Below are 18,800 nucleotides of genomic sequence, written 5' to 3'. Positions count from 1 at the left end.
AGTTAAGGAAACTGAGAATTTTGGTTTAAGTTTGCTGGGAAAGCAGTGCTACCATTCAGTGAGATCCACAACATGTGAAGAATGTGTCGAGTACTGGATTTAGTGTTTGAATATTTAATTCTGAGATAATTTGGGGAAGTCCGTGTTGATTTCTGCGATAGGTCAGGCGATCAGGAGTGAGCTGTGGGTTGGAGGTGAAGATACAGGGTTAATGGTGTAAGTGTGGTGATGGATGGGGGAGTGGAAGAGGGGGGCTGCAGAACAGGAATAAGGATGGCACCCAGGGAACCACTGTAGTTAGTGGGGGTAGTTAGTGGGAAATTGGCAGAGAGAAAGGAACAGCAACAAAAACCATCTGGGGGAAAATAGAAAGGCAAGTGAAGCATCTCCAAAAAGATCCCATGGTGAACAGGACTATGTGCCATAGGACAGGCTAATAAAACACATAAAAACGATCCATTATACTTGGCCATTGGGATCAGTATGTTTGATTAGGTCTCACTCAGAGCTAGAGTGGGACTGGGGTCAAAGAAATTAAGTGTCTTTGCTTCTATATGGCTGCTGTTGAGAGGAACTAGTGATGTATCACCGGCAGTTATCCTGGAATTTAATAGAACACATAACTCAAAAACATCCTGAGAGAGCTGTGCCCATCTCTAGATGCTCGGGGTCCAGGTTAGAGAACGTGTGCGTAGCAGCCACCCCCAGGAAGAAATGAGCACTGCAGGATCTGAGGACAGCCACCTAACATGGGGGGAGAGCGGTCAAAGAGAAAGGCCACATCTGCATTTGATGGAAGATGGGAACTTGGAGAAAATCGAGTTTTCCATGGGATATGTAGACTCCTTCCTTAAGAAGCCTTTATTATTCAGCTGTAGCCTGTCACACTGATATCAGTTAAAATGATAAAATCATTCAGTTTGGTTTTAGGTGAAGCTTGAGTCCTCTGGACCATCACCACCTTTCATTTCCACATTGGCCAAGGCATCAGTGACGATTACTGTGAGTCCGGGAGCTTCCGAGGATGTCGTTTGTAATGAGAAAATTTAATTGGAAGTCAAAATGGAAAGAGATAAGAAATGAAGAAAAGCATGAAGATAGAAAGCATAGGTTACCATTCTGAGATATGTAAGTGGTGAAGGAAAGAGGGGAATTTGAGAAATTGAGTATATTCGCGGAAAGGGGCAAAGTCAGTGAGGAGTAAAGAAAGGATAACTGACCTCTTGTTAAGGTCAGAAAGAAAACATGATTTTAAGACCTCAGATGAAGGAATACATCTTAGACAGGAAGTGGGAGGCTTCCGTGTTACGTGGTTGTAGTTGGATCGTTTTGTTCATTTTGACTTAACAAGGAGAGCTGGCCACGATCCCAAATCCCCCTGTCCTGGACCAGACAGATGCAAAAAATACAAAAGAGCCACTGGAAGTGACGCAAACCTGCTGCACTGGCTTCAGTTTGCCCCACACCCCCGTGTAAGTGTGTTGTCCTGTGACTGCAGCAAGATGAGCTGAGAGATCTGCGTGGCGCGCTCTGCCCCTTAGGCTCGAGACCTCCCGGGACCCTGGCTGCGTGCCGGGAGAGGCGTGCCTTCTCCGCAGCCCCACTTCAGCCTCTGCTCGGTCTTTACGGCCTGCATGTGGGAAAAATAGTGCCATGAAACAAAAGTAGAATTCTCTCTGCTCCTCTATGCCAAGATGTGATTCCTAATGTAGTAGGACCCTGGGTGTCTGTGAGCACTGTGTTGTGCTAGTGACTCATTTTAAAGCTTTTCGGTGGAGTAAACGTGGCAGGTGCATCTGGAAAAATTTGCACTTCTTCTGGATCTCTGGTTCTCAAGTTGCTGAGAGTGAGGGTAGGAGGGAGAGACCAAAGCCGTACAGGAGTGCTTTCAAGGGAAGAGAGTGTGAGTGACTAGATCTATGTGTGAGCTGGTGGAGCAGGGGATGTAAAAACTCTCAGGAGATTCTGGTAAACACCTGTCTTTGTTCTGATATTAAATCACTGCCCCACAGATGAGCAAGTAAGAACCACAGGAGTGATGTTGGAGCTTCTGATTTAAGAGTTGGCTCGAGTAGATGATAAAGTCCAGGAAGCGGGCTCCCTTGGTGAATGGAGGTGGAAATAAGTGGAGTAAAGGCCGGGAAAAGGTGAGGCTGGAAGGGTGGGCATGTCCACCACAGGGTGGCTGAGGCTTTGCATTTCTCCTTCCTCACCCACAGCACTTTCTCCAGCACCAACTACATGGCGTGTATTCAATAAATACTCTTCATAGACTGCACATTTCAGAAAAATGTATTACTTTTAATATCAATTATGTGAGCATGCAACATTGCTAAATACAAAAGTCATACAGCTCACAAATGACTTCAGAGACTGCCACTTTTAATTGAAGAACAATTTAGCGCCTGTCAAGATACCATAAATCACAGATCCTTTCCTGTTTCCACTTGATAACTCCACGTTTTCTCCCTATTTCTATCGGCATCACAAAGCATTGCTACCTGCAGGCAGTGACATTTCTTTACCCTTTCTGCCTCTCTGAAGAGAAGCAGCAGGATCCCTCAGCCTCTAAAATGCTGTGTTTCCACTGGGTCTGGGGAAGACTCGAGGATAGGGCACTGCCGTGCGCAGCTCGGGGGGTGTTGCCCCCAAATTGAAAGGTGCATGTTATCTATTGGTAAAAACATTTCAATGAATTTATGGTAACAAAATGCTGGCATAGGAGGCTTATAATCAATAAAAGGTAAATTTGATAAGTTCACACTTGTTGCAAATGAGTTGAAAAACTGCAATTGTCATATTTCTGGTTAAACAAAATGGGTAGCATGGGACATAAAAAAATACCTGAACCATGCTAACTTTATAGACTGCATGCCACAAAAATAACTTTTTGGAAGTATAACACAAAAAAATAAATGCTAAGTGAATATCTTTCTTTAAAAAGTACACTTTCCACGATTTAGACACATGTGTGCCATCATGCACATAGGTCACCTTGAGGAAGACAGTTTTTCTTTCTGGGACTCAGTTTCCTTCTCCAAAATGTGGAGGCTAAACCTGCCCATCTAAATATTCCCATCCAGAGATACATGCTGTGTTTTGGTTTTATGGCCTGTGCAGTAGAAAGCTCCTTCGAGACAGAGGTTCAAATCTTAATTTCATCATTTATTAGCCTCTTCGGCTTTGAAAAGTTATATTTTGTTGTGCCTTAATTTGCTAATCTGTGAAATGGGATAACACTACTTCTTTAATTGAATTGTTTGAGGATTAAACGGGCAGATATGCTCTGGGAAGTGATTAGCATGTTGGTTAATTAATGGGCATTCGCTGTGTATTATCAAACCAGTGCCTTTGTTTTCCACACTTTCCTTCTCTCCTTAAAAATTCAATTCCTTGAATATTATTGACTTGCAAGTAAAACATATGACAATAAGATCTGGAAGGTACTGTGAACTTTTGCTGAGCAACATTTGTAAAGATGTTTTGGAAAGTGGATTTTTATCTTTCATCTTGGGAATGCCTTGGGTTTGAATACGGCAGACAAAGTAGCAGTACGAGGTCAAAATAATTCAAAAGCTGCATATGACTTCGCAGTTTAGCACTAGTATATATTCAAAGACAGGCAGGACACCACATGCATTAATCATAGTGTATCACATGGGAATAGCAACCCTCCACGTATACTCAGCACTACTCCTAAACTTTACAAAACCACACGGAATCAGTGTGGAATCCCACACCTTGAGGGTGAAAAGCACTTAACCTAGAGTCACAAGAAAGCTATGAGGACAGTAGAGGAGGGTATCGAAAAGGGGATTTTATGGGTTGGGTGTTTTAAATGGACTACCAATGATTGTCTAAAAGGGCCTCAGGAATCTTTTCCCACTTGTAAGTCCACTCATAGGTAGATTTGTTTAAGTGAACATTTTGGACCCTAATGGTTTAGATAGTAGGAAGTACTCTAAAACTTAATTTTTCTTTTCTCTTTTCTGAGAGATTCACACATTAACATTTTTCCAGGAACCTATGACTGAGGACCAAACAATACCCATGCCCTTACCCCTCTCCTTTGAAGCGTACTGTAAAGGGAGGGGGGTGAGGGCAGACTTACCTTTCATCCCATTTGCACATTCAGAGGAGGGCTGAGTTCCTGGTTTTTCCATATAGTTACCTGTTGAAATACTCCTTAGCCTGCTCCACAGGGGACTGTGCTAAGACCTCAAGGCCAGTTAAGTGGGCTCTTTATCGTAAAGGGTCTTCCTCATGAGGCAGTGGCAATGACTGGGTCCTTATTTATTACCACTGACAAATGACTTCATAATACTGACCCAGAGGGACAACACAGCTCACAGAAACTTTCCAAGTAAGAACCAAGATGCCAAAACACAGCTGAGGCCATCAACAGCATGAATGAGGATTTTGTTAGCTTCTAATGATGATGATGGTGATTTTATCAGAATGCAGTTCACACTAATTATTAGTAAAAGTTTACAAACATTAAAAAGTGCATAATAACATCTGGAGCTGATAGGGCTGAAAAAGAAAGGACAAGAGAAACAACACGAGGGCTTTACGTTTGTGATTGGTGTTCACCTGGTTGCAATACCTGGTTGCAATACCAATTGGTTGCAAGACCATTTTCTCCACTTTTTCATCACCCTGGAAATCAGCTGTTTTCCTAATTTAAATAGTAGCATACAGCACTGAGAAATTTGATTCCAAAGAACAAAACATTTCCAGTTGTTCGTATTATCCTGTCTTCTCTTCCCCACCTTCCTAATTCTCCCAAATCCTCATATTTAAGATAAAAATATTGGCTGGGCAAAGCTCTCCACTTGGAGATAAAACCAAGTTTGAAGATTGAATTCTGGTCTGTGCAGACACTGAACAAACTGAATTCAGGTAATATTCACATTAATGGATATTTCCAAATTCTGGCATCATAAAAGCAAAGGAGTCTTGATGAATCTGTTAGTCTTAATTCATTAGCAGTGAATTAAGGGGAAAGATTAAGTTTTAAAAATGTGTTCTATCCTGTGTACACCACCACACTACGGAGAAGAAAGAAGACAGCCCTTTTAAAAATGAGTGGTATAAAAATTCACAGTAATGTACATTATTTTTGTTTTTCATGAGCAGTCAAAGAAGGGGGCAGTGCCGAGCATCTATATTGTACAATACAAAACAGTGTAAGTCACACAGTGGGGACACACGGACACATGATGCTAAAAACTGCTTTCTGGATGGTTCTCTTACTGGGTGAATACTTGGGCCAGAGATACTTAAACTCTGGGGATCAGCCAACCCTTTGCAATTGGACACAATTAAATCCTCTGACACTGAGGGGCCAGATGCTACAGGGACAATCATCACGAAGGTCGCTGCTACCCTCTACAAGCATCTAGTCATGTGGTCAAGTGCAAGGATCCATACAAAATGACGTCCAGACACAAGCCACGCGACTTCAGCCATTGCTAAGGACAGTGGTGGAGAAAAGTGTGTCTGCAGCCAGAGCCTCTGCTCCCATGTCTAACATGACAGCGAGCAGGTTCCTGCCGTGCAGCACAGCCATTTCCTTTCTCCCCTTGTCCCTCGTGGGCACAAATGTATTCCAGCCAGGCCCGGAGACGTGAGACATGGCCGGGCTGAGGAAGATCAACGCGGGGCGTTAGCTTTCGGGTTTGGCTGCTTCGCCTTCAGCTGCCCCGCTCTGTTCTGTCGAGCTCCGCGGTGCATCATCTTCACCTCCTGTAAGAGCGGAGAGCACACGGCAAAGTCAAAACCGGGCATGTTGCGATTTAGGAGTAGGCCAGAAGTCTGAAGTCCTCATAAAGTGTCCTGTCTTGTTAATTAACATCAAGAAAATAGCTTAAGTGGGTTAGCTAATTCTGGTTCTGTGACCTTGGGACAGTGAGGCTGGAAAAATAAGTGGACTTTCCCAGTAGTTAGCATGTGTGCTTCTGATAAATAATTGGGAAATCTCACGCCCAGGCTCTGGCACTCATGTTTAAAAGGTCTACGGGTGGCAGAAATCACAAGTGGAGAGCAACAAGTTTCCCTTTTTATCATGACTTTATTTTAGGAATTTTTTAAACAATGCATTTTACATTATTTATAGCATTTGATAACCCCAGCTGATTTCTCAGAGGTTTAATTAGTTTATATTAAAAGCAACAGTGGAAGATGAAAGGACATTATGCCAGCTGGTCAGTCCCTTGTCACACAGTAATAATAACTCTGGCCTGCCCTTAGCACACACAGAATTCCAATAAAACCACCCTCATAACTGCACCCTCTGCAGCAATTCCAGCTAGTGACACACAAACACTGAAATTGAACTATACTTTCTCTCCATATAGGTCATTTTATCTGAGGCCAAGCTGTAGGCAATCCTTGATTCAAAGATTCATATATTTGCATGTGTCAGTTCATTACTAAGCAACCAATATGGCTTAGTGAACAAAATATTTGAGGATGTTGCAATCATGTAAATTATAAGTGTTAAGAGTTTGTTACCATAATTCAAATGGTTAGAGGGAAGTGGGCTGACCCATTCTTTAAATGGAGATGTTGAAAGTGATTTCTCCTTTACTTTTAACAAGTACACGCAAAACATCTCACCATATAACATACTTTAGGGAAATTAAAATAGTTGTTCTACATTAAAAAAATTCTGTACTAAAAGGGTCCCAAGGGGACCAGGCATTATATATCATTCTCATACACTACTTTCATTGTTGAAGCAATGACTAGGCTCCCATGATGGGCTGATGTCCTGTACCTAGGATGTGTAGATTCACAAGCAACAAGAACTTGGCAAATAGGAGAAGCTCTCGGTAACCAAAGAAATGAAGTCAGATTAGGGAAGGAGTGAGAGTGGAATATTTAAAGATGAAATTGCTGCATAAATACAAGATGAGGAATTTGAGTCCTGGGGAGCTTGGGACTTCCTAGGTGACTTTTATAGGGACTTTCCGGGGACAGTTCTCAGGGTTTAGCATAATGCTACAAGCTGGCTCAATAGATGATTGTTAACAAGTCAAGGTAAACATGGGACAGCAATATTAAGTATAAACTAAAATGAAGCTGAAACACTCAGGAATTACCAAGGAAGTCCCTCCCAATTCTCAGCTAGTGACATTTTGTCATACAGTTGTCATCATTGCAGAGCATTTGAGTGGGAAACCCTGTAAAGAGAAGTCATTGGAAATGGAGTGGGAGTAAGAGCTCAGTCCCTGACTTTTATCCTGCATTAGACTATTTATCACTCCATAGGCTACTATTGAAGATGGTCTTCCATGCCTTAATCCTACTTAGTGAAATGCTGAAATCGTTCTATGTTCATAGAGAAATATGTGTCAAACAACTCACCTGTCTTGTTGATATCAAGACCTGCTAATTTCAAGGCTAATTCATTGCTGTTGCCACTTGCAGAGGAAACCAGGATATCATGTATTGCATTTCTTCTACCTGTTCTTCCCGAAGCAATAAAATCTGCATATGTAGTTTCCACATCAGTCATTGCTAACAAATATCCACATAGCAGGGACTGAAAAAACAGAAATTAGCAGGTAAATATGTTGGTCAGTGGTAAACATTTCACCAAGACCCTTGTTAAATTATGGCCATTAAATATGAATGTGAAATAATTATCTTGCTTACATGTCCTCAAAGCAAGCGATGCTTTGATTCTTGATCAAGGGTCAGGGAATGTTTTTGTAAAGGGCCTGATAGAAAATACTTTAGGCTTTGAGGAACATATGGTCTCTGTCCCAGCTACTCAACTCTGTGGCTGTCGTGCAAAAGCAGTCGAAGATAATATGCTAAACAAATATAATATGAACTGTGTTTACAAAAGTAGACCTAGGGCCAGATTTGGCATGCATGCCATAGGCAGTGGCCACCTGGTTGAGGTCATAAAATTCTCTAATTGCATTTTAGTCGGCCTTCAACTCCAGAGAGGCGAACTTGAGTTCAGTTGCATACCAAGGTGAGGAGGTAGGTGGAAGTGGTCCATACTAGAGGTAAGAAGTAAGCAAGTGCCTCGTCTGCAGAAAGTCTAAGAACAATAATGAAACTGAAATCCAGTTTTCTTTTCATCATCAGCACCCACCAGCAATTCTAAACAATGTCAGGGATCAAATGCTGCCCCCAGTGAAGGAGGACAGCTCCCGCGTGGCCCTTTTCAGAAGCCATTGCTTGACAGGAATAACAATCTTTCTTGACTGAAGCTTTGAAATAAAATCTCAGATTTACAAAAGGAGTCAAAGTAGACTTTCCTGAACAAGCCTAGTGATACAAAGCCTTCATTAAAGACATAATAAAGAAAAATATTTTCAAAGTAAAATATGAGACATGTGTATTAAAGTACACCAAATGCAAATCTTTAATTTCTTTTTCTATGTTTAAATGTATGTCCTTCCTTGGAGGTCAAAACAGGGATGGATACTAAGATGAAAAAATGATCTATTGGGTTAACTTCTTTAAACAGCTTTAAGACTGCACAATTTCTCTCATTCCTAAACGTGCCAGCTACATTTTACTATAAGATTAAAAAGTCAGAGCGTTAATCAAGAGAAAGGAATCTTTACAAAACATTAGATGTATGGAGGAAGCTAAAATAGTAGACCCCGTACGTCATGGACACGCACCCTGTCACTCTGAAATAACCTGATGCCGAAACAATAACCGCAATTGAGGTTGGCAGCTCGCCCCTGAGGCTGTTCTTCCCCCAGTGCACAAGGAGGGAGCTGCTAATTCAACCTGCTGCAGAAAGATTTTTACATTCTCTTCTTGAAGAGGAAGCTGAAGCGGGAAAGAGGGAGGAACAGTCTAATACAAATTTCGAAATAGGAAGTATGTGTATACTACATGCTTCACTGAGACTGTGTTATGGAGGACATCGGTTTCCATTCCCTCGACTCACCATTCTTTTTTGTGGGAATGTGACTTAATAATGGTGGTTATAATTTTATTTAAAGTTTCACAGTGCTCCTCAGAAGATCCCGGGTTTAGCCCTGGTTGTGCCACCGGATCACGGAGTGACTGTTGGAAAATCACTCGACCTCCTGGCCCTTCATTGTCTAATGAGTGAAGTGGGACAGCTGGATGGCATGATCGTTAGTTACCCTTCACCGGAAGGCGTAAAAGCAATGATCAGTCAAACTGTCTCACTTCTAAAATCTTGAACTTGGAAATTCCCTTCTCTGGCTGTAACTACTTATTCTTTTCATTTTCCTCTTACTCTCTCTAAAAATATCTTTATTGAGTGTATTACAGATGTCCCCCCTTTTTTCCCCTTGCCCCCCACCACCCGGTTCCTGCCCCTCCCCAGGCCTTCACTGCACCATTGTCTGTGTCCATGGGTTACCCATACATGCATACAAGTTCTTTGGTTAATCTCCCCCCCCCCCTTCCCTCTGAGAGTCCTCAATCTTTTCCATGTTTCCATGCCTCTGGTTCTACTTTATTCATTAGTTTGTGTTCATTAAATTCCACATATAAGTGAGGTCATGAATCAGGTCACATCTTTCTTTTTTTTCTTTAATCCTTACCTGAGGATTTTTTTTCCATTGCTTTTCAGAGAGAGTGGAAGGGGGGAGGGGAGAGAAACATCAATGTGAGAGACACATCAATTGGTTGCCTCCTGCACTCGCCCCAGCTGGGGCTGAGCCTGCAACCGAGGTACGTGCCCTTGGCTGGAATCAAACCGGGGACCAAGTCCACAGGCTGATGCTCTAACCACTGAGCCAAACCAGCCAGGACATCTTTAATTCTTTTAACCCTTTTTATTTTTGTTTCCTCTAGGTCCAGGCTGGATCAGTTGCCCACCCTTTCATGTAGCTTCTAATTAGCATCAAGAAGTCCCTCTGGCCTTGGCTAGGAGGCTCAGTTGTTGGAATGTCCTCCGGTACACCAAAAGGCGGTGGGTTCGCTCCCCTGTTGGGGTACATTTGGGAGGCAACCTATTGATGTTTCTCTCTTACATTGATGTTTCTCTCTCTCCTCCCTTGCTCGCTCTCTACAAAGTAATAAAAACATATCCTCAGGTGAGGATTATAAAAAAAAGTCCCCATGATCTACTGTGATGTCGACCTTCCTTCACCTCACCTGGGAAAACAGCACGGCTCCCTTCCTCTGATCTTATTACCGGGTGGCTAGTGTTACCAGAAAAAGGCACAAAATTGTGCCAATTGGCTCAACTAGAAATTCGTGACACTATTATTAGTATACGCTCCGAGATGTTGGGAAATTCCTTTGTTCACCTCTAGTTGACTCTTCCGTATGCTTTTCTCATGGGGAGGATTCCAAGCCCTTTTCTGTCCGCACAACCAGACACTACCTGCCCTAAGAGATGACTTGGGTCTTCCTTTTCTGAGAAGACACAGGACAACTGTTGCAAGTTCTCTTAAATCTCTTCCTCTCTCCAGCAAATTTCCCTGTGATCACCAGTGTTTCCTAGAGGAACTCACTTTTCTTTCGGAGGCATGCTGCCGATTCTACTTCCTACCACCTCACGTAGGACCTTGCTCCCTCCATTTTTTCCCCTCCCATAATTTGATTCCTTTGTCTCCTCTGGATTTCTCCCTTGAGTTTATAAGCATGTTCAAGTCCTCTTTAAAAAACTGAACCAACCATTCACACAAATACCCTTTCCTCCACCCCCACTCCTCTGCACTGACTAATCTTTTTCCTTCCTTAAACTTCTCAGAAGGGTTCAGCTATTTTTATTTTCACTTTTTTTGAACAAACCTTTAGAATTTTTGTATTTCATTGGCTTTGATAGTATGCTTTATGGAGACTACTTTCTTATAGATCACTGCCATGATCTTCATTAACGCTAATTAACAGCTTCATGTTAACGTTTCTTGAGAGTGCCCATCCTCTCTGAGCTCTCTGCAGTGCATGAGGTGCCAGCTGCATCCTAGCTGCAACTCCCCCTAGGACATGCAGCAAGTTATCGAGGCCCGTTTATTATGGGATCAGACCTCTGTATTTGAATCTAGACTTTCTATTAACTCGGTATGCTGTGTCTAATCTCTCTGTACTCAGTTCTTCATCTATAAATAGTGATGAATAGACTTAGTAGTCAAGGTGGCTATGAGGATTTACTTGGATTATGGATCTAAAGAGGCTAACACTGTGGCACGTACATGAGCGTCCCAGCAAAGCAGCAGTGTGACTGACACTGTGTAGGACTTTCCCAGGTTGTGTCACACCTGACAGGCATTTGGGTTATGACCCTTTTTACCTTAATTCTTGTCTGAAAACTTCATGTGACCACTGATGGGTGTTACTAGGAAACACCAATGTGATAATCATTTGGGGTCTTCTGAGACATTTAGGAGTCTTCCATATAGACCCGATGAGCAGATCTCAAGCCACCAGCTTGCAAAAGTGTCATCAGAAAGGCTTCATTCAAGAGCACCAAATCCTCAATTACTAATTCTTACTTTCATCCCTGTATTAACATTAGTTATACAAAAAACTAATGTATTTGCTGTGGGAGCTCTTTTTATTCTTTAATTTGATATTCAGTAATTTTTTTCTGCATTGACAGAGTCCCTCCCCCGCACAAAACTGTTCTTTCCCACCCCCCTCCATACCTAGTTCCTGGCTATTGTTATTTTGAAGTCATCAGTGTAGCCAGTCCTAAGTATGTAAACGTTAACCTACAGGCTGGAGCCCTTGTCATGCAGTTGCAAGGTAATGGATCTTGTAGCCCATCTGAATTTCCCCTACTTTTAATCTCATAAATTTTATTGTGCTCCTAGTAAGATGAATTATCTATTAAAATTACATTTTCAACATAAAAAAATTAAGAGGCTAACACAATGTTTGGCACATGGTCAGGAGGTGCTGATAAAAATACTAGCTGGCACTTTCTTAGCTTCCACTGTATTTTACTACCCTGGTTCCATCCTATTTGTATTCTACACAGATCTCTCTTCCCACAGTCACCTGTTGAAATAGGGCACATTTCGTGGGAATTAAGGGGCAATCCTTGACCTTCCTTTCTTTCCTGACTTGAGTAACTCATCTAATCCCAAGGCTTGCCGTTCCTCACTAATGTTAATGCAAAGGGGTGGCTTCTCACACATCAGGGAAACTGAAGGCTAGGCATCTCCACTGGGTTTTGCATAAGCATTGCAGATTCAGTAAAGCGAAACAAGACAACGGCACCACACACCAATAGAACGGGCCTCGTGGATACATTACGTTGGGGCATCTTTTTACTCATTTCTCTCACTTGATATCTATGCCTGATCACTTACCCAGGTCATGTTGGTTTTCATTTGTTGACAGTTATATTTGTTTCTTGTGAAAGATAGGAAAAGCCCTTACAAGGATCATTGCTATCCAGAAGGAATCCACTTTTGCTGCTTTAACTTCAACCACTCAACTGGATAGAGTGAAAGGTAATAACTGCGACTGGGAGAAGAGCTAATTCCTGTAGACATCCCTTCCCTTAGGCACTTAGGAAATATATTTGCTAGACTTTAATTTTAAACCTTTAAGGGAACATAGAAACTAAGTACCGGGCATTCAATGATGGTAGCTATTATAATGATCATAATAATAATATTCATTATTGTAGGAGTAGTATTTAATTTTTATTGCACTTTCTTCCCCCAGGCAGTAGACTGATTTTTCAGTAAAAAGAACAATAACTGACAAATAGCATGTGTAGAAACATGAGAATAAAGGAAGAACACAATTACATTTTTAAATAAAATACATAGATGCTGCGAACTCTATATTTTTTCTCTCTCCATGATTATAGTTTTTTTAGTGAATTCCATTTATGTGTTAAAAAAATAGTTCTTTTACATGCATGGCAGCTATGTTTTTTTTTTTTCCAGTTAAATATATAGACACAGCTCTTCAATTACACCAAATACACCACTGTTTAATGACCTGGAGTTTTGCTTAGAAATTCTGGGGAAATTGTTGCCAAATGACGTTTCCTGACAGTCACCAAAAAATGACAAAAGTCATAAAAATCCTAATGTCAGCAACTGGTAGAGGCTTAATAGCGAAGTAATTAGCACACAGCCTGGCTTGATAAGAATAAACAAATTGAAATAAAACCCGGACACTTTACCAAAAGTGGGCTTTGCGTCTTCGCTAGAGTTTCCTCGTTTATGTTGCTATAATTAGAATTTTCTAGACGTGACAAAATGGGAGTATTAGATATAAACAAGATAACATGCCATTTTTTTTGTATCCAGTTTTGCAAAAGAGCTGATTGTACTAATGTTCAAAGTCTGATTAGAGAGGGGAAGGATACTTTATTAAGTACTGTGTTATTTCAAGGTAGATTAAAATGTAAAGCATAAAGCTCTAAGTATTGATATCCAAAAATCTAGTCAAACCCATGACTAAGAAAGAAGCTTGCTCTTTCCTTCCCCCTTCTGAAAAGAGCCTGCCTTTCTCTCTCTTTCACAAGAGGAGCGGCACCCTGCTATTCTAAATATTCCTCCTTTGTGTAATGGCTTTCTACCCTGAGATTCATGCTTCGTGCTGGTCTTTTCGTTGTTTATGCCCTTTACCTTATTAAGTATCGTATACACAAGTTATTCGAGAAAATAAACCCGAAGATTCCACTCTAGTAGAATTTACAGATTTAGCTAGATTGCTGGAGGCTGGGAAAAGCATGTACTTACGTCTCCTATATTACAGGAATCGAAGCGTTCTACATAGACGTAGCCTGGAAGAAGCTGGGCCCACGAAGCTAAGATGATTTTTATAGTGACATTGAGTCATGAGCCAAATGGTGACCGGATGACATGCTAATTTTACTCCTGTAAATGGGGACACATGAAATGAGAGGCACCGACTTGGAAGAAAGAATGGAGAGAATGCCATCAGTGTGCACTGGAGACTTCTTTCTTTCTAATATGAATGATGTAACTTAAGTTTAAAAGAGGAGAATTCTTCCCATCACATTATCACAAAAGCAGTTATTTAACTTCTTAATCGTTACTTTATGAAATTGTGGGAAGTATTAAAAGCCCTTGAGTAAATCACTATGTGCTTAGAGCTTGGTCTATATTCGTTTTTCTGAAGTGTTTTGGTCTCAGATTTTCATTACATCCTCAAAAATTATTAACTCCAGGGAGCTTCTGTTTTTGTGGTTATATCTGCCAAAACTAAATAGAAATAAATTAAATATTAATTACTTAAAAATATAATGAACCATTAAATGTTTCCATAAATGTTTTTAATGAAACAAAATATATTTTCCAAAGCAAAAATAAAATGCTACAAGAATGACATTGTTTTAAATTTTGCAATTCTCTGGCTTAAATTTGCAAATGTCTGGCTTAATAAAAGACATCTGGCTTCTCATATCTGCTTCTGCGATTAGTCTGTCTCAATCTGTTGTTTTAGTTGACGTATGTGAAGAAAATCTGGCCTCACACAGATTTTTTAGTTGGAAAAGTGAGGAGAATTGTAATAGCCTTTTGGGATAATTGTGGATTTTTAAAAACTTTGCATGTGGAATCTAAAACCTTATTATGCTTTCCAGATTGTTTTATTAAAATCTATTGTACACCAACACTTTAAATGGAACTTTTGCCTATTTGCAGATTTTTAAAAATGTCAGGCATTGGTCATGTGGTAAATATTGGTTTCCCTGGTTATATAAAATTTCCAAATTCTATCATATTTCATTATACAATATTACATTTGTTAGTGTAGCCACCTATCTCATCAAAAAAGTCCTTCAGAATTGGGAAACTGACAAGTTCCCGGGAACAGATAATAAGTTTTCCAAAATCGTAATTTCTGTCTGAAAGCTCAAATTTTATCACCCGTAGCAGATACAGTTGGATTTTGCATCCCTCGAAGTGACAAAGTCACTTTGTTCATTTTCAAGAAAATCTGCCAAATACCCAAATTTGAGAAACCATAGTTTGCCTGTCATTTGTTTTTTTAAGTAAAAATGGTGATGCAGGGAAAAGGGTGCTCGTTCTGCCTCAGTGAGCCAGTCCCAGCGCTTTCCTGAGACAGCCGTGCCCTGTGGCACCTGGCACAAGTGCCTCATCACACAGAATATTAAAAAGGGCCATACTTACAGGTCAAGATTTGACAGAATGATTATTTATTCTTAGGTGGATCTTGCACTTAAAAAGTATGAACTGTGAGTGTGAAGTTAATACCAGGAGGAGAGTACCAGGGTTGCGAGTAGAGTTTGGTGCCACTGACTTGACCAGTGCTGAGGTGCCAGCATTTGCCCACATGCTTTGGTACCAGTGGTGCAAATGCCAGACAAGCAAACAAGGCAGATGGCATTAGGATTGTTATAAAAATTATTTTGAACTTGGGAACCTATTGAAAGTATCTCAGGGAAGGACTGATTCCATGCAGGAATCTGGCGACCAAAGTTTGAGAACCATCCATGCCCACAATAAGAGGAAGCTATCTGATGAGCACTGTAGATTAGAGAAGGAAACCCTTTTGTAAAGAAGTTATGTGAATTCCTAGAATATTCTGGAAGTATCAGCTGATCTAGTTACATGCTAAGTATTATCTTTTTCTATTTTCTTTTGCTGTATAAGGATATTACTTGTATGATTCAATCTTAAAAACAATCTGGCCACAGCTGGGTGGCACAGTTGGTTGGAGCATCATCCCAGACACTAAAAAGGTTGCAGGTTCAGTTCTCTCTCAGGGCACAAACCTAGGTTGTGGGTTTGATCCCCGGTTGGGAGAGGAGGGGAGGCAACCGATTGAGGTTTCTCTCTCTTCCCCCCCCTCCTTCCCTCCATCCCTCCCTTCCTCTTTCTCTAAAATCAATAAACATATCCCCAGGTGCCGATTAAAAAATAAAAGAAAAAAATAACAAAACAATCTAGTAGCTTATTTCCAAAAACAGCTTCTTAATTTCACAAATCAGAAGGCTTCAAACTAAGCCTCATGACCAGGGCAGGGTTCTGGGACTTGATGCTACTTCAGTTCCCTTTTCCCTTGAATTGGTGTCATCTAGCCACACTTCAGAGCGAATGGCAGCAGAGAAAAAAATCAACCACAGCGAGTTCCTTTGGAAATGTCCACAGCAGTCTCCCCTGCTAAGGCATAGTCGCCGTTCCTGCACCAGACCACGCTCTCCAGCACCACCTGGTATAACGGGCCCGTATTGCCCTTCAGAGGAGTTTGGGTCCTGTCCTATCAAAACCACACTTAAAAAAGGTGATGTCCCATACTGAGTTGTATCACAGAGATATGCCAACATCTATGAACTAGACTAGGTCAAGCCAAATTGTGTTTTTTTCATTCTAGTCCCAAAGCATTGCCCGTTTTTAATCACAAAATATTGCTCGAATAAAACATACCCAATATGAGAAAAAATAGACTGTCTTTTAATGGTTTTCACAATAAGTTTTTGACAAATACTTTTAGAGAGAATATCCCATCTCCTTAGTTGGGGGACGGTCTTCACCTCTTCCCTGATTGTCACTGTGCAATAAAAGTTCTCATTCACAGAAGTTCCAATATTTGATACTAATGATTCCTCTCAGTTTTCTTCCTACTCATCAGTTTGTTTCTGGTGTGATAATTGTGGCACTTACACACACACACACACACACACATCCTTTTTTGACACGGGCACATTTTCACATTGTTCTGTAAACTCATTACCTAGTTAATTCTATCATTACTTAACTTCTCAGAAACTTTCATTAGCCAAGATTCAAATCCTGTTTTTCCTTTCCGGAACGCTTAGCAAATCAAACCTTTAGAATGAGAAACCAAAGCCTATAAATTTTGCGAAGCCAGAGGCGCAGGCTGTCCCCCTCGAGGAAGTCTCTTCGCTGTCTGCTTAGGCAACAACGGGCGGCCCGAAGGCTCCTCACAAATCCCTTTGCTCGTTTCCAGCCGACCTCTTCCCGCAGCTAACAGCACATCTCTATGTTCTGTGCTGCTGCAGTCTTTTAAAAGTGTTTTCCACTACAGCATGCTTTCGCTCTTCTGTATCAGTTTCAGATGAACAGCACAGTGGTTAGATAACCATGTACTTTACAGAGCCCCCCCCCCCCGGTATTTTAAGCACCCACCTGGCACCGTGCACAGTTATTACGATGTGAGGGGCTGAATTCCCTCTGCTGCGCTGTGTGTCCCTGCGGCTGTTCTGCAGCTGCCAGTCTGTACGTCCCAATCCCTGCACCTTGTTCAGTTTTATTTATATTTCACTTACTCTTTGCAGAAAATCTTGCCTACTGACTATGGAGGAGATCAAGGTCATCCTACATAAATGGCCTCAATTCCTCTCTCATCACATCAAAAGTTGCCCCCCTCTTTATTGAAGATCCTTTTGCCCAACGGTGACGCCTGATAGTGCTCGATTCCATCTTCTCGCCCGTTACTGGTCTTCAGTTCTGCCTGGTGCTCCCCCAATGCCTATAAAAGTGCTTCCATTTCCCTGCTGTGAAAGAATTCCTCCTTTTAACTCTGTAGGTTCTTTAATACACTCACCTGTTTTATTTTCTTTTACTGCCAGACTTACAGGAATAGAGGTGGATGCGGATTGTCTTCTGCTTCCTCTACGTTGCTTTACTTTTAATGCCTTTGCCATTTGACTTTCATTGCTATCAATTTACTGTTATTGTTTTCCCGAAGAGAGGAAAGACTATTACACATTAATCACAAAATTCAATAGGCCTATCACATGAATCGTCTATATCGATTGCACACAGCATTTCACATTGTTACTCCTCTCTCCTTTAAATATTTTTCTCCCTTGGCTGCCGCAGATACTGTACTTTGGGTTCCCCCATAATCTCATATTTCTCCACTTCCCTCTTAAAGACTCTCTATTCTGTTTTCTGTTCTTTATGGTCTGTTTGGCGATCACATTTACCCCAATATCCTTAAGTGCCACTTGTATATATGTGACTACCAAGTCTATACATTTGGGGCTGACAGTTTGATAATTTTTACTGCCTATTGGCTATTCCCCCGTCGATGTCCCTGGACACTCCCACTGAGTAAGTTCAGAGTGAATTTCGTGCCCCCACCCCCCGCACTGTTCGCAGGCCTCCCTGCAGGCAGGGCGCCCCGTTTCTGGGCGCCTGTGTGGAAGTCAGGCTGGCCTTCACTACCCCTCCCGCTAGCCCCCCGCGTGCGACCCTTGCTTAGTCTTCATTTCCATGACTTTTCTGGTCATCACCTTCGTCATCTTTCTTGACTGTTGCAATTGCAGGCTAATTGCTCACTTATCTAAACCTATTCTTCTCCGATTTATCCTAATAATAATAATAATAATAACTTTAGCACAGCGTTTATTTGATTTGCCACCATGCAAGAATTATTTTCATGTTACTTTAATAGGGATACATTATGTTTTTCTTGAAATCTGGCTCCTGCATTTTTGAGGCCCTCACAGTGCTTGGACAGGATTTTGTGTGCTGTTCTTACATCTACAAAAAGTTTTTCATAGATCTGTTTTTATATCTTACTAAAAATCCTTATTGATGAGTACATTTGTCAAGGTTATACCATTGTCAATAGTAAAAGGCTGAGAAAGTAGGTTTCCTTATACTTACTCAGTTCCATTTTCCTGTCTCATAAGACTTTTAATAGAAGGAGATGAACTATAATCATTTCCACTAATACACATTTTCATCTGTATATTCTTAATTTTAACAGATGATTTAAAAAAATAAGACCAACCTAAAGCACTCTAGAATTCCAGGTAATTTATTCCTATTTTCACTTTATTAAGGGCTACCTCTTTTTAAGTTTTTTACAAAATATATGACTAAAGTAGCAAATTACTGCATGGAATGATTTGT

The 18,800-nt window shown here is 41.1% G+C and overlaps 1 protein-coding gene across 6 annotated transcripts in view; it reads right to left on the bottom strand.

Annotated features, from left to right (window-relative positions):
• Positions 1-2,280: 2,280 nt before the first annotated feature.
• The window catches only part of PKIA (cAMP-dependent protein kinase inhibitor alpha), a 59,883-nt gene continuing 43,363 nt past the window's right edge, over positions 2,281-18,800 (bottom strand). For 5 of the 6 annotated variants that reach the window (XM_087825457.1, XM_087825453.1, XM_087825456.1 and 2 more), the window contains 2 exons: positions 7,372-7,549; positions 2,281-5,748 (listed from right to left, as the gene is read on the bottom strand). In XM_087825457.1, the coding sequence (XP_087681583.1) occupies positions 5,669-5,748; positions 7,372-7,522 (231 nt within the window). In that variant the 5' untranslated portion in view covers positions 7,523-7,549 and the 3' untranslated portion in view covers positions 2,281-5,668. Of the gene's footprint in view, positions 5,749-7,371; positions 7,550-13,667; positions 13,806-18,800 lie in introns of all 6 variants that reach the window. The other variant, XM_087825454.1, reaches the window with a different exon arrangement.

The sequence above is a fragment of the Miniopterus natalensis genome, chromosome 16, assembly GCF_054644295.1.
Source record: "Miniopterus natalensis isolate mMinNat1 chromosome 16, mMinNat1.hap1, whole genome shotgun sequence".
Taxonomy (NCBI): Eukaryota; Metazoa; Chordata; class Mammalia; order Chiroptera; family Miniopteridae; genus Miniopterus; species Miniopterus natalensis.
The sequence above is the reverse complement of the archived record's forward strand: the minus strand, read 5'-3'. Positions and strand labels throughout refer to the sequence as shown.